Source organism: Xyrauchen texanus, chromosome 6 (genome assembly GCF_025860055.1).
Source record: "Xyrauchen texanus isolate HMW12.3.18 chromosome 6, RBS_HiC_50CHRs, whole genome shotgun sequence".
Lineage (NCBI taxonomy): Eukaryota > Metazoa > Chordata > Actinopteri > Cypriniformes > Catostomidae > Xyrauchen > Xyrauchen texanus.
The window spans coordinates 6223486-6245507 of NC_068281.1; the positions used below are offsets into that span (position 1 = coordinate 6223486).

The 22022-nt window shown below is 37.5% G+C and overlaps 1 protein-coding gene across 1 annotated transcript in view; it reads right to left on the reverse strand.

Annotated features, from left to right (window-relative positions):
* LOC127645083 (semaphorin-6B-like) overlaps positions 1-22022 on the reverse strand; it is a 151929-nt gene that overhangs the window by 68857 nt on the left and 61050 nt on the right. Inside the window, exons 2-3 of the mRNA XM_052128602.1 lie at positions 6339-6462; positions 3092-3206 (exon numbers count right to left, since the gene is read on the reverse strand). Of these exons, the coding sequence (XP_051984562.1) occupies positions 3092-3206; positions 6339-6444 (221 nt within the window). The 5' untranslated portion in view covers positions 6445-6462. The remainder of the gene's footprint in view (positions 1-3091; positions 3207-6338; positions 6463-22022) is intronic.

A 22022-nucleotide genomic window follows, 5' to 3' on the forward strand; every position in this document is an offset into this window, starting at 1 on the left:
CGGAACCATAACGGCTGAAAAAGTGGGCTGGAATTGTTGCTATGAATAAGGATTTGTAACAATTTCTTTTGACTTTTCAAATGAGAAAAAAAAAGTGAGTTATCCACGGCTTAGGTAAATGTATACTGTAGGGAAAAGTATATAATTGTACATTGCCAACAAAGTACATACGTTCAGTGTACAGTAATAGTATGCGAAATGGGATGCGACCAAAAACATGTGACTAATACAGAGAAGACAGAAAAGTTTGTAAATTGTTTGATTTTGTTCTTAATACATCATAGTAGTTGAGGACTTTCATAAAAACAATTAATCAACCTGTTTAAATTGGGTTTATCTTTGATTTAAGGAAGTCTGAAAAAAAATGTTTTAATTTAAGTTTGTTGCAGTTCTTAAAATATCAGTTTTGTAGTTTTGTGGTAACAGTAACTGGTTTATAAGAGTTCTCACTTTCAAGAACGAGTTTATAAGAGTGAGTCAGGCAATCTAAAACTCAAGATAGACCATATCTGTTCTCCTGCTTCAGCGATACGATGCGTTTAAGCGGTTTGACTAAGAAAAAAACAGTGTAAAGGTCAGTGAACAGAGGTTTAAATTCCAACCACCACCTAACTAGGACCACATTTGAACTCCCCCAGGAGTCTAAATCCTCCCAGCTCTGACTTTGAAGGGCTGTTCATGAGAAGGATTTCAAAAATGTACCTAAATATAACCCCAGTCAAACTGGACACAGACCAGAGACAAAACGGTTTTGATTGTGAACTGTAATGTTTCCATCTTGGCTCACTGTGTTGAGCTATCAGGAAGGGAGTGTCCAATTAGGCTCGGAGACAGTTTAGTGAAAGAGATAGGTATTAATAAGAGAGAGGATATCTGTATTAATCTGTCTCCCTAAAGCTGTTCGGGATGCAGACGCACTCACTGATTTTAAGTCTAGACCAAAGACTTTATTTATTTAGCCAGATATACACCTAATTTATTCTTCACCACACAATTAGGCAGCTTTAGTTAGATCTGATCATGATCATGTTTAGAAACATTGATCATGATCTATAACTCTGCAAAAAATTGAATGGCATCTATGCTAATTCTATGTTTCCATGTCTCAACCTCGGGACTCCTATATCAAGGTCACCAGAACCGGCCAGATCCAGCTTCATTCCTGCTTGGTATCGGACTCCACTGCTACATGTTTCTGAGTGATGTCGACAAAATGCAGCCAGTGCCAGCCAAACATCACTTCAGTCTATTACGATGGACCCAAGAGGATGAACTGATGCCAACTCCAACCATATTGGGCATTGCCTGAACCTTGGAATTAGGATATACCTCACCGAAATTACCGACCAGTTGAACTGCAAAGTACCTCACTGATCTCGGCCTGCATCACCTTGGTCTAATGATGAACTACACTCGTAATGGAATATATAGACTATCAATAAATTGCCAACAAAAGCCTGCAGTTAATCCAAGATTAACTTCAAAGACATGAGTCATTAATCTTACAGTTCATACAAAATCTTTGTTTAAACACTGACCCTTAACACTTACTTAGTTTAATCATTTTGAACCATGACTTGCACTATACATAAGTAATATTGGCATTATATTCATGATGTTATCCAGAGGGCAACTGACCCCCACAGTGAGTCTGGTTTCTCCCAAGGTTATTTTTCTCCATTAACCAACATCTAATGGAGTTTTGTGTTCCTTGCCACAGTCGCCTTCGGCTTGCTGACTGGGGTTATGAATAGAAATATTATTTAATTACTTGTTTTTATACACACTTCATAATCGTATTTAATCAAATTACACAATTATGACTTTAAGACTTTATAGATATTACCTTTTTATTTTTTGTAAATCTGCTTTGAAATGATGTGTGTTGCGCTGTACAAATAAAAATGACTTGACTACATTACGGAAATAAAATTTTTAAAAATGTCATTTTATCATTAGTTTTTCATTATATCGGTCACATTTTAGATTTTTAAAATGTACAAATCCATGTATTCCATCAATAAATATGATGAATTGAAATTGCATATACAGTATTTCACATATGTGTATTTTGTTGTTTATGTTTATTGTTTACATGCATGATTTTTACTATTTAAAAGCAGTAGTTCAGCGAGCGTCTCACAGAAGTGTTTTTGTTCTGCGCATATTAATGAGAGAGGAGTCACGTGGCTTATTTATTCCATCCTTTCCATGTGTGATTGGAATTTATGTTTCATTTTAGGTCGTTTTTAGTCAACATCTGAATGTAAAGAACTGAAAATGGTATTAAAAGAGACATTATTCAATGACAAAAAGTGTGGATCTCTTCTTTGGACACATTACGCAGAACAAGTCAAACTAAACATTTACTCTCAACACACCGTGAAAAGATCTTGGTGCTAAACTTTTTGCCACTATACTACTCAATCACTGGTGAGTGAATTCTGAAAATGTACCAGTCAGTGGCTAATCACTACGGAGCCCTCTAGAGGACAGGGTGGGATTTGTTTTTCTGAAAATGTTTTGTATGCTTTCACAATAGTTAATGCAAATCTATAGTTAATACAGTCTACAATATTACTAGAATAAAAACATGGTACAGTAGTAAAAACATGGTTACTACAATCATGGTTACTACAGAATTACTCTAGTAAAACAATTGTTTCCGCCAAAAACAGTTAAACTACATGGTTACTACAATATTGTGAATAATATACCTGAATAAATAATTGGTTTTATTATAGTAAGTATAGTAGTATACAAAAAAGTAACCATGTAACTATTATGAGGGAACGCAAACTATTGCGAGGGAAAGAAACATTTATTGCGAGGGAATGCAAACTATCGCGAGGGAACACAAAGCTTATAGTGAGGGCTAGCAACACTATTTCAGAAAAATTGCTTCCCTGTCCTCTAGAGGGCTCTGTAAATAACTGACATTTTTAGTCACATAGCGCGACATTTGACCGATGCCCCGTGTCTCATCACTGTTTTTCCAGTGTATCATGCAGCATGGCAAAAGTTGGCCAAATGACTGAAATCGCTTATGACAATTTTAAGTAAATTTATTGAATAAAAAACATAATGTTACCTGGCTCCAATGTAGAGTGTGCGGTTGACTTTAAGGACTGTCTGAATATACAGTTGCTCTTGACGTGTGTACGAGCGATGGGCTCGGCCGACAAACACTGGATATCGTCTTACCACTGAAAGAGAAAGAGTATATAGAAGTGCAAAAACATATAAGACACTAAATGTGCCATAAGGGCCAAAAAGGGGGGGTGAAAGAAACCATAATCAGGAATCTGTCCCTCACTTTCATACAAGTGTAAAGATAAACAGTACAAACTATGATTGAAGCAAAAACAGCATTTGGAAATTGGACAAAAAACAACGGTGCAAGTCCACGTAACATCTTTAATGAACTACTATTACAAGAAGCATTACGATTTACTTAAAGGGATAGTTCACCCAAAATGAAAATTCTCTCATTATTTACTCACCCTCATGCCATCTCAGATGTGTATGAATTTCTTTCTTCAGCAGAACACAAACAAAGATTTTTAGAAGATTATCTCAGCTCTGTAGGTCCATACAATGCAAGTGAATGGTGATCAGAATTTAGAAGGTCCAAAAATGACATAAAGGATGCATAAAATCTGGTGGTTAAATACATATCTTCTGAAGCAATATGATAGATGAGATACAGATCCATATTTAAGTCCTTTTTTTACTATCAATCTCCAACAATCTAGGTGGCTAAATATGAAAATGAAAGTCACCTTTATAACAGAATCTGGAAGTAAAAGTGAAAGTGTAGATTTACAGTCAAAAAAGGACTTGAACGTTTATCTGTTTCTCACCCACACTTATCATATCGCTTCATATGATATGGATTTAACCACTGGAGTCTTTAAACTACTTCAAAGGCCTTCAAATGGTGACCAAATCTTTGGTCACCATTTACTTGCATTTTGAGGACCTACAGAGCTGAGATATTCTTCTAAAGATCTGTGTTCTGCTGAAAGAAAAAATGGCATGCCCATCTGGGATGTCATGATGGTGAGTAAATGATGAGAGAATTACATTTTCTGTGTAAACTATCTCTTTAATCATATTAATAACTGGAAAAATATGAAACTACTGATTTAAAGTAGTTTATTTTAAGTATAGAAAGAATAAATTTTATTGCATAATATTCAGATGTTTGCAAATATATAAGTAGTTGGAGTGAGTAGGAAGATAGAATCGATTGGGACATCCACAGGACATCATGGAAGCAGGCAGTTTGCCGCGATTCTCCGATTGGTGGATATTTCTCTGCTAGTTTCTCCACCACAAATCCCACCATTAAATGCAATTCTTCAAAATGTAGTGAACATAACACAAACTGATGTATCATCGATTAACACCCTCAGAGCTCAGGGGAGGTCTGTCTTTAAAGGTATATATTGTAAGTTATCATTAAGAAATCTATGCAATGGAGAAAAATAATGTGACTTTTACTTCCAGAACCAGACATTGTCGAATGTGCTGTCAATCCCCTTAACATTACAACCAAGCAGAGCGGCAGTCATTAGCATAGGCGGTGGATGTGCGAACATCCAAGTGGTACACAGTCATCCAACTATGGATAGCGCCTATGCACCTTCTCTCCGCAAGTCAGTTAAGGTGACTGAAACATTACGTGACAATTAATATTTATAAGCAAAGTGAAAAAGTTTTATTTTGTCCCCTTTTATGATCATTCCTACATGTCTGCATAAACTGTAAATACTGTTGAAAGGAGTTGCTAGACTGTTTTATGCAATTCAGATAAGGAAAATTGGTTTCCAAATGCTGTGGAAGGGGAGATGAACCACAATTAGAAAACAAATAGAGTGAGACACAAAGCACACAGTTAGACAGAGCCAGTGTCTGTCTGCTCTGTCTGTGGGCAGAGAAGCCTGAAGACACTCAAATATTTACAGTGAATGCTAATAATATTCCTTACCGTTTGGGCTAGTAATTAATTTCACTGTAATGCAGAGAGCAGGATAGTGATATCGTTGCTGCTGGCTTGTTTTGTTGCCTTTGGTTGTTTGGACACATATCAAAAGGTTTCAATAGTTTTTTGCTTGGTAAAGAGCAATTAGCTGTAGCTTACTGTGGAAAACCGTTAAGAAAGGTCATGTTATCTCAGTTTAATTCAAACACACACACACACACACACACACACACACACACACACACACTCCAGTGCTGTGGCATCTCTGGGTGTGTAAACTACATTGTGCTAGATGACCTTTAACCCTTGGTCTCTACTGAATTATTAGAGATGCAGGAGGGGCCATTCATCAATATCACTGATCCTGAATTTGTGAGGACCCCGAGGGATACAACCCTCACACACACAGCTTGTTCCAGCATCATTATTTTGCAAGACCCTTAAAATATCCAGACTGGTCTCATGAACATTACCTGACCATGGAAAAAATTTTGCAAAAAAAAATTGCGTGCCTTATTACATGTTTAGCTGCAGTTTCCCAGTAAAATGTCCAGCAGAGGGTGCCAAAAGTTAGTGAAATGGTGTCATGTTCACACAAGGTTTTTAAGGTGAATATTGCACGTACTGTAAGATTTAATGAGTAAAATGAACATCCCGTCCCTAAAACTTTAATCTAAATCTAACAAATAGTGATCTAAAATAAAATGAGTAATACAAAACAGACAAGCTTACCCTTAATCAATGCCTAAACCTAACCGATTGTGTCCAAAAAGAAAATGAGAAATGAAAAGCACATTTTCTCAAGTAACCATGACATCCTATGACACCCTCGACCAGGGCTGGACTGGTAATCTGGCATACCGGGCATTTTCCCGGTGGGTCGACACACTTTGGGGCTGATTGGGGTGGACCGGCTATCGGAGAACCGAGCTGGCCGGTGGGTTTGGCCACGAAACTTGCTGAATGGGCCACGATAAGCTAAAATGAGCCACCACGTTATGCAGAACGGACCACAAAACAGCGAATATGCAGAAAAGGACAGCAAACACCCCAGCATTGATATTGGGTAATAATAGGCATAAACCAAAGAGTTGCTTGTCTTGGCTAAAATGGCTTTTATCTGTTATATACTGTAAATTACTCATAAAAGACATTCTGTGTTGACTTAAACAAAGTTTTTAAAATCACATAGCTTTGTTCTTAGTCTCAAATAGTTGACAGTGGTGCTATTGAAGTGCTTGCTGACTGTGCTGTTGTGCTGTGCACGTACATAAATAAAAGGACATATATTTGTCATATGTGACAATTAAAAGCTGATAATGCTTTAACAGGAGAAGGGGTGTGTGCTTACCCTCAGCAGGGGCGGAGATTAAAGGACCAGGTTCCTCTGGAAATGAGCAGCCAGCCAATTGGAGGACAGCATAGATCCCTAAGAAGGAGGAGGTCAGGGTCGCCATGGCAGCGACACACCAGAGCTTAGAAGAGAAAAGGAGGAAAATTATATTATGAAAAAGAACATGGAAGTGAACACACATAAGCTTTGTTCTAGGGATAGATGATACCACTTGTTATCTTTTTGATCCAATACCAATAATTTCAAGTCCAATATCGTTGATACCGATATCAATACCGATATTTCTATTAAATTGATTTTATTGTGATTTCTTGGGGATAAAATGGTCATGGTTTTAGTCATAATTCAAGTCTTTTTTTTACATTTTGAGCCTAAACAGAAAATGTTTAGAATTTTGTTTACCTTTACAAAAATGAACCATGTTTTCACTACAGTAACTCTAGTTTAACCATGGGATTTAGTTAAACCAGTTACCACACAATTAACCATGGTTACTATGACAATATTACTGTAGTAAAACCACGGTGTCAGGCAAAATCCCCAAACATGGTGGGTTACTATAATATAACTTTAGTAAACGTCACCTTGAAATATGGTGTTATTTAGTGTGAATATATGCCAGAAGCTGTTTCTCATTACCTCTACAAGACACTGATCCCGCTTTCTTGAATGAGACTTGTGATGGTGCAAGTGCTTGTCTGCTTGTGTCTTTCAGCCTTTATGCATGTTAAGATGAGCGGAAGAAGAAATAGTCCCCATCCTACACAAGTATTTGCTAATATGGCCAAATACTTTTTATTTCACTTTCAAGCTTATGATTATTGTTCATGTTCACGGTAACCAAATAATAATATCCCTATTTAAAGAAAAAAAAATTAAACGTTACAATCACTATTTTTGTGTGATTGATACTTTAGGATCACTCCGCCCATCCAACTACTTTGTTCCAATTGCTAGTAAGTTACATTGATGTTCACTGTCTCCATAGTCTGATAACTGTTCCACCAAATGTGTTTTTGCATCAGTCTGCGCAATTTATTTAATTGTGTCCTGCAGCCAATTGAAAAATCATGAAGCCCCTTAGAGGACCAAGAGGGAATTTACTTTCTGTAATAGTTTTGTGTTCTCTCACAATTACTCTGGGTTCTTTCGTGATAAATTATCTATGAGTAACCATAGTTGAACTATGGTATTTGTAGTAAATCCTAAAAAAGCAAAAAATGTATCATGGTTTTACTATAGTTTCAACCATGGTATTTTGTTTTAAAACCATAACCACAAATGTACTATGGTTTTAATACAGTAGTCATATTTCAACCATGACATTCACAGTAAAACCATAGCAATAATACAGGAAAACGAATTGTGTGGTTACTATGATTTTACTACAATTACCATAGTTCAGCTATAATTACTATAGTAAAACCATGGTTAACCATTATGAACATTAACTTTGGTTTTACTACAGTAACCATTAACCATTGTATTTACTACAATATTACTAGAAGAAGAAAAAAAACATAGGTAATTAATGTATTTACATTATATTTACATATTTGGCAGACACTTTTATACAAAGCGACTTACAGAGCCCTTATTACAGGGACAATCCCCCCAGAGCAACCTGTAGTTAAGTGTCTTGCTCAAAGACACAATGGTGGTGGCTGTGGGGCTAGAACCTACAACCTTCTGCTTGACAGTTTAGTGCTTTAGCCCATTATGTCACCACTCCAACCATGGTATAATAGGTACTTATATACTTATATATATATATATATATATATACACACGCTAGTATACAAGTAACACAAGTACATATTATATAAGGCAGGATTTTACAGTAGGATTTGAAACAGGCCTAAAAACATAACATACAAACACTCAATGAAAAGATCAAAGCAAAATTACACAGGAGCACAATACTGTCAGACTGAGGCACCAACACACAGAGTGTGTATATTGTTACACAAGTCTTGTGCCTTTATTTATTTAGCAAAATTACGTTTTCAAAGGAAACTATTACACAGACGACACCACATGAGTGTAAGGCAAAACAGAAGCCCTCTCTCTTTTATTATCTGGCATTCGACATTCATTTAAGCATTTTATGAGGAACAGACGACTTACAAAAACCACAATACCTGCCTGTAAAGCAAAGCAGACTACCACAATTTTAACGGGTGTTAGGAAGCATCTGTCTATGAGTGAGTATAAGTGGAGCATAAAACTGTTTAACAAAAGCTTTCATCTCAGACAATCAGCAATCCTTTGGACAGAAACCAGATGAGAGTCAAGAGAGCTAATCATTCATGGACTTCCCACAATTACCGTAGAGTCCTGAGACCACACACACACACACACACACACACACACACACTAAAAGACACACACTGCAATGCATCTTCACCAGCCATTTCATTGAGTCTATAGAGGAAGGAGTGACCAGTGGCTAAAAAGAGGAAGAGAATGATAGCGCCATCTGTTCTTCTCTTTTTAAATTCTTTTTTCAGTATGTCCCTTTCTTTTCACACAGCGTGATTACTGTAATTGGATGATTTATGACAATGGGTCAACCCTCTTTATACACAAGCACACACGCAATGGAGTGAACCATGTTCAAACCGCATATGTGAAGATCGCAACCTAGTCTCAAAGAATTTACATTACTTTTATTATATTTTTGCTAACTGGCTGTCACTTGCGTGCAGCATTATACATTTTGCCGCAGTTTCCTGGTGAAATTAACGCTAGAGGTGCAACAACAACTTTGCGTTTCATTCACTTCCACACAAATTACAAGTACAACGGCAGATTACGAAACAGAAACACTGCTATGGAATGACACTGAAACACTTTTACTTGACTCATCCTTAGAACAGTACATTTTAAGACTTGTATAACAGGCATATTCAATCTTACACCAATGTGATTGGCTTGTGTGGTAGATCACCTGACAGTGTGCGAAGACTGAGGCTCGAGCCCAGGCAAGCACACCATCTGACACGAAAGTATCACACGTGCTTCAGAAGGTTTGTTTTTCATGTTGCATTTGCTTTTAGGACACTATTGTTTAGGTTTAAGTTTAAGTTTTAGGTTAGGGAGGTACGTTTTAAACCTCCCTAACCTAAAACCTTCATGAAACATTCACCTAAAAAACCTTGTCTGATTACAACACCATTTTCACTCGCTTTTGGCGCCCCTCGCTGGACATTCACTGCAAAAATGCAGCCAAGCGTGTAACGCAGACACATCATTTCATTTAGCAAATATTTTTTTGATCACAATTTCATGAGGTCAGACTGGAATATACTGTTGACGAAATTATGATGAGGAAAAAAAACACTGGCAAAATGAACCGCTTGTTTACCTCACTCAAAAGCATCTTATTTATACATGAGATTAATGACTATATCTACAACATATATGTAATATTACAGTACATCTACACTGACAATGAAGCGAATGAACAGGTGAACTTGAACCAAGTTAGTCATAATGAATTGCTCACCTGTAAAAATGGGCTACATGCAATGTAATAGCCTGAACTAGCTAAAACATGGACAATGAATAATACAGTAACTTGAAAAGCAACTAACTTCATTATATTCATTTAATACAATTATTTTAGAATCGTGCAATTATTTTAGCTCCCATCCGTGTTTTTCTCATTATAATCAGCTAAAATAAAATCAGTCATGATATCTCTCAGAAAGATTTAGCATGTTCATGTAGTTATGACATATTGATAGGATATTGCTACTGCTAAAAAATACACAGACATACTGAGTTAAGCATGTGGTTATGCTGCATCGAGCATGTATGAACACGTAGCGGCACAAATATACATTACAAACAATCCCCATGTAGCAGATAGACACGTGGAGTTGGGATGGAGGTGGATTTCAGGTCAAAAACTCTTGCAGAGCGCTGCAGTAAAACCAGCTAGTCTGCAAATATTAGCAGTTTAAAATGTTAGACAAAGAGAGAGATGCAGGTTCATTGGCTACCCAAAATAACATGTCAAAAGAGGACCAATCAAGTTATACAATTCAAGCCGATTGGCTTAACATGTCACATGTGAGAGAGCTGATCAAGAGAAAAGCTCAAAGGACACATGAGCTTGCACCACATTGAGTTCCATGGCTGAAACCGGTCATTTATTTTCGTTGACTAAAATTACACTACCAGTCATAAGTTTTGAAACACTTACTCATTCTTTATATATATATATATATTCACATTTTAGAATAATAGTAAAGTCATCAAAACTATGGAATAACATAAATGGAACTCTGGGAATTATGTTGTGACTAAACAAAATCCAAAATAAATCAAAACTGTGTTATATTTTAACATCTTCAAAGTAGCCACCATTTGCCTAAAATTTGCAGACATGTACTCTTGATATTTTCTCACCCTAGGATGCTTTTTAAACATTATTGAAGGAGTTCCCATCAATGTTGGGCACTTATTGGCTGCTTTCTTTATTATTTGGTCCAAGTCATCAATTTCAAAAACTTTTTTTTTATTAGATTTTAGTTTTATAATGAAATAAATTAATATGGTGGCACAATTATATTTTTGGCTACAAAGCTAATTTCAAACATTTAAGCATACGCCTTCAGACATTTCAGTCAAGTGTTTCAAAAGTTTTTGAACTGCCATTTTCTCAGAGTAAAACTGACTAAAAGTAATGAACATGACATGATGAAATACTGACTACATTTAAAGGACATTTTCACTGATTTAGAGGTTGCATTTTCTTTCCTCTTAGATTACATTTTTATTCCACTGACAGTAAGATTTAGGGCTGGGGTTTGTGTTAGGGCATATGGATAATGAAATATGTATTCCTGTTGACTGTATTACATAATTTATAACTAAAAACAACTTGCTTTACAACTCGCCAACAAATCTGTGTAGACTTTGTAGTCAGAAGTTCCGTAGAAAATATAGAAAATGTCAATGCCATATATCTAAAACCACTCTTTATACAGTTGTGCTTATAAATATCCCATTTATTTGATACCAACTACATCAGAAATCCTTCAAAGACTAAATGATACAGTATGTACCTCAAAAACTTTAGTGACTAGTTCTTCCTCCAAAACACTCAATGCAGAATCCTAGCAGACTGATACAAACCTGTGACTCCCATAAATTGCGTAAAGCCAATCAGATTAGAGCTTGCCATGATTGTGTTTCATATCCATCAGGTGGTCTGTGGTCCTGCCATCTGAGGCTACAGTCCATATGACAATATAGAAAAGATCAATATTATCAGTAAAACCTAATGTTCTGCAGAACAGTTTTTATTACAGAGAGTGAGTGTTTAGCCATCAACAGAGATCCCTCTGCATTATCTCTCCCTCTGCTCTCAAAAGGCCTTGAACAATGCATTTATTTGCACTCAAATGAAATGAAACAATTAATTATGTAATTAAGACATGCCTCGAGACAGGAAGAACGTGAATGAAAGAGAGTTAACGAAAATCTAATTGAAAGAACTTTGGATGCCTTCTGTGAAAAGTTACAAAATTAATAGCAGCCTTTTGAGGGTTCAAATTCATAAGCCAGAAAGGATTCTAAAAGGCATTAGAGAATGAGATACTCTATTACTCCATTAGCACAACAGAGGCATCCACACAAAACATTTATCCACTTTAAAGGAGCATATAAAGTACTACTACTATAGTGGTGCATGCTAAAGCAAGCAGTACCATTAGCAATGCTAAGCATTACCATTAACAAACCCCAAATCTCTCTTTTCAAAACCTGGATTTCACTGCAACTGGTTCAGAAAACAATTTGCGCTGAATACAACAATACAACCATGGATCACAGAATGAGACACTTTTGCAGCTTAGTTCCAATAAACAGTCCATGTGTACTGTGAAGGAAGTTTTGAGTTCTGGAACTAAACATCTAGTGTTCTACTTCAAAACAGCAAAGAAAGTCTAGTTTTCCATGATACAAACCATATACATTAAAAAACAAACCGTATTTAACAGGACAGTGTGTGTGTGTGTGTGTATGTGTGGGTGTTTACTGGTTCTTTATAAGGGTACACTTAAAAGGCAACAGGACTGGTGGACACACATCGCTCCTCAATGCACCTCTATTTCTCCTAAGAAACCATTCTTTGTCCACAGCCATCAAAATCTCTCTCTCCCCTCCCGTCTCTCTCTATAATCTGCTCCATCATGCTCCAGTTTTAACCCCAGCACCCAGAGGAAAGGTCAAAGGTCAGGTAGGTACCCTCTCATTGGGTCGTGTGTAACAGAACGTGCCTCTAGTACAGAACACGTCTGTAATTTGGTTTAAAGAGGTCGTGACCAAGCCACAGACACATTAAGTTTTGTGATAGCTCTAAATTAAACCTAATAGGCAGTTAAACCACCTCAATTGTTCCTTGTTACTGGAATACACACACACACACACACACACACACACACACACACACACACACACACACACATTTGCTAACTCACCTCACAAACTCTCTCACTGCCTTCCTCTCTCACACACACTCAGCGACAAGGTCTGAATAACACAGCGTCCAAATCTTTGTTGGCAGGCTCATGGTGCTAACAGCAGTTAAAATAAAAGCTTTAAACAGCAGTCAGTTACACGGTGAATGGAAATCCCTTTAAGATGCCCATCCAAAACAAATGACATCCCCAACTTTCACACCGAACAATGACAGGAATGTTGCAGAGGCAAACTCTACACATTGGGTCTATTCCAAAACCTAGCGAGCATCCTCCTGAGGCAGCATTTTAAGTCATCAAAGACTGCTCCCGATGTGAAGGCTGTTCCAAAAGTTAGGTATCTTAATAATGCTGCCTTCTAAGATATCTCGGTTTGGCCAAACTATAATGAACATTGAATGTTTCCTTCCCTGGTTAGGCGATGCCATAATGAAACATGATGAGCTTGGTGGGAAAATAAATCCAAAATGGAGGGCGAAGCGAGATCAATTTAGATTATAAATACACATATAATCCATTCAATGCTGAAAAGTATTGGTAAATAACATTTTAATATGATACAAAACCTACTATTTTACCCAAAATGTGTGTGCTGTGCATATTTATGCCCATTAGAGGATTGTGTCGTTTCTCTCGCATCACCTGCATATTGAAATCAGTTGCGAGTCAAGTCTCATGCGCTGCGCGTGAGGAGCGCTATTTGAAAGATGCATGGAGCTGCCGCCTATGTAGAGCATTCCAAATCCATCTCTTATGAGGCATCATTTCAGGTAGGATGCTGCCATCTGGAGTGGTGGAGTGGTGGTGGCGTAGTGGACTAAAGCACATAATTGGTAATCAGAAGGTTGCTGGTTCGATCCCCACAGCCACCACCATTGTGTCCTTGAGCAAGGCACTTAACTCCAGGTTGCTCCGGGGGGACTGTCCCTGTAATAAGTGCACTGTAAGTTGCTTTAGATAAAAGCGTCTGCCAAATGCATAAATATAAATGTAACTGCTTATGGAGGCAGCTCACTAGGTTTTGGAAATCCAAATTCAAATCCGCAGGTGCCTCGAAATTACCCCCACCCCCCTGGTCAAAGGATCCTGAATATACCCTAACCACATAATATATATAATGATTTATGACGGTAATATTGAGGTATTTTGATACTTACATAACATGGTACTGAATGACTACCATAATGATATGCCATGGTACTCCAAAATGGCTCAAAAATTCAAACTTATCCCTCAAATTGTGCGATTTCGTTGAAGTGTTGAGGTGTGCTATTCATATTTTTAGCAATCAGACTTACGACTTTTATCTTGCTGATGGTAAAACAAATGAAAAAAAAATCACATTTACTTAAATTGAAAGATGGGCCTGAGCTGTATCCTTGGAAAAGAATACAATAAAGACCTATGGATAGGGTCTTTCAGACCAGTAAGCAACACATTGCAGCCTCCCAGAACACCTTAGAAACCACTCAGAACACCCTAGAAACACACTAAAAACCACTTAGAACACCATAGCAAGTGAAAAGCAACACCCAGGAGAACAGCCACAACACCCTAGAAAATGAAAAATCTGATTGTACTTGAGGGATTAACAACAAGTTCAACAAGGTCATCTCTGATTTTGACTCAGATTCAGAATCCGAATAATCTGATTTTGATTCAGATTTGTGAATCAATTTGCAAAATGAATCATTCAGATTCTTTTTTAATCATCAAGAATCAAGTTGTTCAAAAGATACAACTCAAAGGATTCATTTGAGAATCGCTCAGCACTATTATCAAGCTGCATGAGGTTTACATTTACAGCTGTAATATGTTTTGCGGTGTAGGAAAATAAACAAAAGGGTCTAGAGCAGAAGTAGCCAACCTTGCTCCTAGAGAGTTACCTTTTTGCAGCTGATCAAAGTCTTCAGGAATACTTGAATATTACAGGCAGGAGTGTTTGAGCTGGGTTGGAGCTGAACTCTGCAGGAAGGTAACTCTCCAGGAGCAGGGTCAAGATAAATTTATTAGAGTAAAAGTATTACTGCAGACAGTGACCCTTACAATATTCTGGCATCATTTTCAGATGCAAACGAGCTTTGCTTTGCGGCAAATTGTCCACTGTTGCCAGAGGTTTGTTGCAGGTTCACCACTACTGGTGAAGGGCTGCAAACTTTTGGGAAACATTTGCAGCAAATCACAAGTTCATTTGCATATGAAAGTAATGAGTGGCAAATTTGTGGCAAGTTTGCTGCTAGTTTGCCAGAAAGGGGAAGTAAATGTTAAAGTCAACTGAAATATTTGTAATACTGTATAATTACAAATATTCAAAAACTGTCCTTAAGTACAGTAACAAAGTATTTGTACTTTGTCATTAATATACACTTCTGTAAATATAAAGGTACATTTTTACTTCTGCATCAAATCTAAGCAGTAAGTTTGGCATTGCTGTGACAGTTAGGTTCTACACATAAACACCAACGCAAAGCAAAAAATTCTAACAACCAGGTAGTTCACCGCGTAAAACCTCGTTGGACATTTAACCAAAAAGACTTGTAAAGAACTGTTTGAAACTGTTCAATAACATTAGTGATAAGTTGGAATCATAGGTTGGTATTACTCAAGATCATCTGATTAATCCAATGTAAACTCTCAAATTTAGACAGTTTTATCATTTTGACTCACAGACTCACCGGAGCTAAAACTAAATAAACACTTGACAAACGGCAGGGACCGATTTGTCTGCTTTTATAAATACCCACTTAATAATTACAATGACCCCTTTCTAACCATTTGCTTAGAGCACCAAAGTCTGAAAAGTTCAGAAACATGTCTCGCGGGTCAAACAGTCAAAGATTAACATTTGTCAGACAAATAAAACAAACTACGGCGACTCGTGCACTGACATCCCGCTGTCCACAAACAATCTGGAGTGTCGGATGGAATTCAAACACCAATACGGAGACCTCAATATTTTCCTATCAGCTCCCTTGAGACTTCTTCTCGGGCCTCCATAAATACACACAGGATGTCGTATCTCAGTCGGGTGTATGCTATCTGCGCTGGTGACCTCTTTACATGGTCCGTGGTAGGTGAGATTTAACGCTGTGGAAACAAATACAGCTCTGTATTTGATAAGCAGAAGACGAAAGAGAAGGAGATGTAGGCCCCTGTTCTTGTTTTTTTAATGAAGGAATAATGGATGGAACAAAATGGTCTGGTGATATATCACAGATGAGGAGGAAAATGAGTTGCATGGACAAGATGTCAGTAAGTATAGTGGACCAATCATATCAGACTACACTGTGCTTCTGCTGTACCTATCCCCCATAATATACTTTTTCTTTATACAAGAATTTTGAAAAATGTATATCATTGCCAAATGTACATTTATATATGCTGCCATATCTCATTGTATCTCATTGTTACTGCAAGTTTCATGCTATTACACGTTGGAGAATTAATCGCCATTGGCTAAGCCAGACTTTTGCCAAGATATAAGTGTAATTTAACTGAAAACAAAAAACATTATAATATATATATATATATATATATATATATATATATATATATATATATATATATATTATTATAAGTCTTTTGGTGATTCACATCTCCCATCATCATGCATATCACCCCCTACTGGGCAGGGAGGAGAATTTATGATAAAAATGACTTAAATATTGATCTGTTTCTCAGCCACACCTATCACATCGTGTCTGAACACGTGGATTTAACCACTGGAGTCATATGGATTACTTTATGCTTTTATACTTTTCGAAATTTTGGCACCCATTCACTTGCATTGTATGGACCAACAGAGCTGAAATATTCTTCTAAGAATCTTCATTAGCCCATTTAATACCACTGGTCACAATTGTGACCACAATTTTTCCTTGCATATTTTAGTGTGCAATCAAAAAGTAACTCGTATTATGAAGCACATGTTCATATATAATGAAAATGTAAGATGTCTATATGAGTTTATGGCAGGTCTAACATGATTGGTTTGTTTAGTCATGTGACCACACACATTTATTTCCTGGTGCTGCCATCTTAATGGAAGGATGACATCAAAGCTCAGAAAGAACAGGTAAGAATACTAAGTTCCTTTTTGAATAGCTCATACATTTTTTTGCACATATCATCATGAAAGGGTTATCTATACATACACATTGAAATTAAATGAATACATGCTTTATTCTGTTGTCAAACTGCAGATAAATGAAGACGGTTACAATTGTGACCGGTGGTATAACACAGGGAGTCTATGTTCCCCATATGTAATTCTGTGTTATTTTTATGAACTCTCTTTCAGATTGACTTTAAGTCAAGTTATGGATTTACTTGACACTGATGATCCAGAGCCTGCAATTTTTAATATAGCAGTGGTCCCTAAGATAGAGAAGGATGCAATAGAAAGCGACTGTGATAGCGATGCATCAAACAAGAATTTTACTGGTGACTCAGCTCACATACCATCAAGAATTTTGAATTCTACTGCAGAACTGTTTGGATCTGATCATTTTGAGGAAATTGAACCTGAATGCGAGGACCAACCAAAACTCATTTTCAAACAAGAAATCTCTCAAAAAAACTTGAAGCTGCTTCATCATATTTATTGCCATCTTCAGATGCTACCACTGCCACCATGCTAGTGCCCTTGGCAGAAAACATCCCTGAACCTGCCTGCGGCGACCAACCAAAACTAACAATCCGAACAAGAAATCGTACAAAACAACTTGAAGCTGCTTCATCATTTGTATTGCCATCTTCAGATGCTACTACTGCCACCATATCAGTGCCCTTGGCAGAAAGCACCCCTGCTCAGCTGATTAAAAGGAACAACAAGAGTAGGTGTTTCAGAAAGTCTAAAAAAACCAGCAAAAAGCAATTTGCCTGACTACATTGTGTATGAATCAACAGCAGCACAATGTCTAAAAGCAACAAATCCGAATCCATTGGATGTGTTTTTAGCAATGTACTTCCCATCTCTGAGAGATCTTACCATAGAAATGTCAAATCTCTACTCTGTTCAGAACAAATACAAACCTCTTATTTTAAGCATGGATGAACTACTTGTATTCTATGGTGTGCTCCTCGCCTTTGGATATTGTACTGTTCCTCGACGGCATTTGCTCTGGTCACTAGATGGTGATGTCCACAACAGCAGCTTCTCCAATGCTATGAGAAGAAACAGATTTGATGAAATTATGGCTTCCATCCATGTTGTGGACAACACAAAGTGCAACAATGACCCCTTCTTTAAGGTGAGGCCAATCTTCCAGGAGCTCAATAACGCATATACAAAATTCTGCCATGCAGTAAATGGCTGTCAGTTGATGAGAGTATGATTCCCTACTATGGGCGCCACGGGTACAAGCAGTTCATAAAGGGAAAACCAATCCGCTATGGCTATAAGGTTTGGAGCCTGGCGTCCTCAGGGGGTTACCTCTACCACATGGAGCCTTATGCTGGAGTGCATACCCTTCTTCCAGAGACTGGGTTAGGTCATGGGCCCAGTGTAGTGCTGGGTTTGGCTGAACAAGCTGGTGTTCCAGGAGGATGCAACTTCACGCATGACAACCTTTTCACCACATTATCCCTGATTGATGAGATGACAAAGCGAGGATATGGGTGCACTGGGGCCATGCGGCAAAACCAGTTGTTTGATGTGCCATTCAAGGAATTCCAAAAGTTACAGAGGGGCTTCACAGAAGTTCTGTCTGAAGGAGAAAAGCTACTGGTGAGGTGGAGGGATAACAGTGTGGTCACTGTTGCAAGCAATGTGGAAAAGGTCTACTCTGAGTTACCAGTTAGGAGATGGAACAAGGAAAGAAAGGCATATGACTACCTCCAGCAACCTCAAATAATCCACTCTTACAACCAGCAAATGGGAGGAGTAGATCTACATGATCTTCAGGTGTCCCGCTACCACAGCACAATAAGATCAAAAAAGTGGTGGTGGCCAATTTATGCCTGGACTCTTCACAGTGCTGTGGTCAACAGTTGGCTGTTCCACAGAGATGTCATGAATGGTGACTATGATCTCCTTGGATTTCAGCAAGTAGTTGCCCAAAGTCTCCTGAAAAAATTTGGTACTGCACCAAAAGGACAAGGGAGGCCATCCTCAATGTTAGACTTAGACTCCCTGTGTTCTACCACCGGTCACAATTGTGACCAGAGATAAAACTCATTTTTTCTTGGACTTTTCAAATATTTTTTTACATTATTGACATTGATTGTTTAATATACTTACAAATACCACACAAACTCATATATGTCATCTCTGGGAAAAATTTGGGATTAAATGGGTTAACGTTCTGCAGAAGAAGAAAAAAGTCATACAAGTCTGTGATGCCATGAGGGTGTGTAAACCATGAATCTTAATTTTTGGATGAACTATCCCTTATCTCTAATCTCAGTAACCGTTTTATAACTGGACACTTACACTCTTGGATTCAATTAATCATGGCTGAATGTATGAATGTATGCATGACTTTTTTTTTTTACTATTTTATAAATATATATTTAAAGTCAAAGAATAATCTGTAATATTCTGAGCGGTCCTGGGTCTAATGGCTACACCACCCAAGCAACTGATGCAACACACTTCTGGTCAGCCACAGGTGAAGGTAAACACAACTTGCAATTATTAGTGCACTTATTATGCACTTGCATAATGTTGCTGACTTAAAATTGTATTGAATTATAAATGCAATATTTCCATTTTCTGGATGCCACTCAAATGCAATGTGATGAGGTCATGTTGCAACAATGTAGCACATTACAGTTTGATATATTATTGCATAATGCCTTACTATTTCTATACAATAGTTGGCAGTATAAAGTGTATACTGTGCAATATACAGTACCATAAGTATTAACCTAGTATTTCATTTAATGGTCATACACAAACTAAACATTTTCTGATCAGTCTAAAAGAAGATCTCAGTAGACAGCCACTTTCTCACACATTTGTTATGATACATAACACACAGATATAGTCTGCATTCGTTTATGAATGCTCCTCTGTATTCAATAGGACAGTCCCGAGTCTCTATATGGGGTTTAATGTGGCACAGATATGATATATGAAGTCATATTACAGTACAGCTCACAACCTAGATTGCAGTGTCTGTTATATAAGCTGCTTTAATATACTTTATGTAATATTGGACTCTCAAAGCACATTGTAATAACAAGCCTGTCATTTTACGTTGTGGATATGTGCGGGCAATACAATAAAGCAGAGAATATTTACAGCATAGTGACTTCCATAACCAGCAGCTGAGATACTGCAAACGTCCCGATAAGCACATTACGGATATTAACCATGACTGCAAATGTGACATGGGCAGACATCGGCCGGGGTAAACAAAAACATTCAGTCTGCCTGCATTTGCTTGTGGTGCACCCTGGTTTTTGGATATGTTTGAATGGCATTCTATCATACTATCTCAGAATCAGAATCAGAGCTTTATTTCCAAGTATGATTACACATACAAGGAATTTGTCTTGGTGACAGAAGATTCCAGTGCACAAATAACACATAAAAAATAAATTCAATACAAATAAAAAGTGAATAGAAAATATAAGGATATGTTGGATAAATATAAATAGACTAAGCTGTGTATTGCACATAATTATTGCTCAATGGGGCAGTTAGCTGTTCATGAGATGGATAGCCTGAGGGAAAAAGTTGGTACACAGTGCTCTTTAGTGCCATACAGAAGGCAACAGTTCAAAAAGGTGATGGGCTGGGTGAGTGGGGTCCACCAGTGGGATTTTTCTAGCACTTTTCCTCACACTGGAAGTGTACAGTTCTTGAAGGGAGGGCAGGGGGCAACCAATAATCCGCTCAGCAGTCCGAACTGTCCTTTTTAGTCTTCTGATGTCTGATTTTGTAACAGAACCAAACCAGACAGTTATTGAAGTGCAGAGGACAGGCTCAATGACTGCTGACTAGAACTGTATTAGCAGCGCCTATGGCCGGTTGAACATCCTCAACTGGCAAAGGAAGTACAACCTCTGCTGGGCCTTTTTCACAATGGCGTCAATGTGGGTGTCCCACTTCAGGTCTTGTGAGATGGTAGTGCCGAGGAACCTGAATGAAACACTGCTGCCACAGTGCTGTTCAGAATGGTGATCGGGGAAAATTTTGGGGTGTTCCTCCTAAAGTCCACTATCATCTCCACAGTTTTGAGCATGTTCAGCTGAATGTTCAGCTTTATATAACACTGTGCAAAGTATGCACATTTTGTATGCATGGAATGCCTGGATGACGTACAGTACTATATTGGCCAGTACACAGTACTGTATACAACCAAAGTACACGGTGGGGAATACTGTATGCCCGACTGTAATGAATAACATATATAATGCATATTACTTTACATATCGCATCCTGTTATTTAAAACATATAATATCCACCCTCAAAATGCACTTTAATTAGACCCCAGACTCTCTCTTTACATGGCCTACTAAAACACATTGATTCAGCATCCTAATTAGAGTGTTTATTGACTAATCTGTGAAGGTTAGCATTAGCATTAGCGCTAGTCAAGGGCCCCTTGTGATTCGTAGCAGACCATGCTTAACCTAAACAAAACTGCAAGGCTTTAATCCCTGCGGCGCATAACCTTTGATCTAGACTAAATCATTGCACACCCACCAATAAATCTAGCACAATATCACTATTGGATAGAGGATAAGAGATGGGGATTGGACCAGGAAATACAAATTTTCAGCTGCCTTTAAGACACTTGCAATTTCCTGAGAGACGTGTAAAGCTAGAACATTTTTTGTGTGTGGTGTGGGGTGGGATGTTCTTGTCATTTTTGTAGTACCGTTGTTTAGGTGGAAATGTACTTAGAATTAATTGATACGCTACAAAAATCACATCCTTATTCAATATTTTTGTCTTGTTTTCAAGTACAAATAACCTAATACCTAACCCTTACCCTAAACAAGGCACATTTACTTCATTAGCAAAATGACAAGATATTAAGTCCTGTATTCCCGAAAAACTATTTGCAAAAGGGATGAGAAATATAAACATAATGGGAATAACCTTAAGAGAAAACAAATTTATTTTCCTTACCCCATTGGCAAATATGTTTTCTTGTAATGAAGCATGAACCATCACAAAATGTTGTGAGACTTTTGTCACTTTGCTTCTCAAGTTAATGTAACTAATTAAAATGT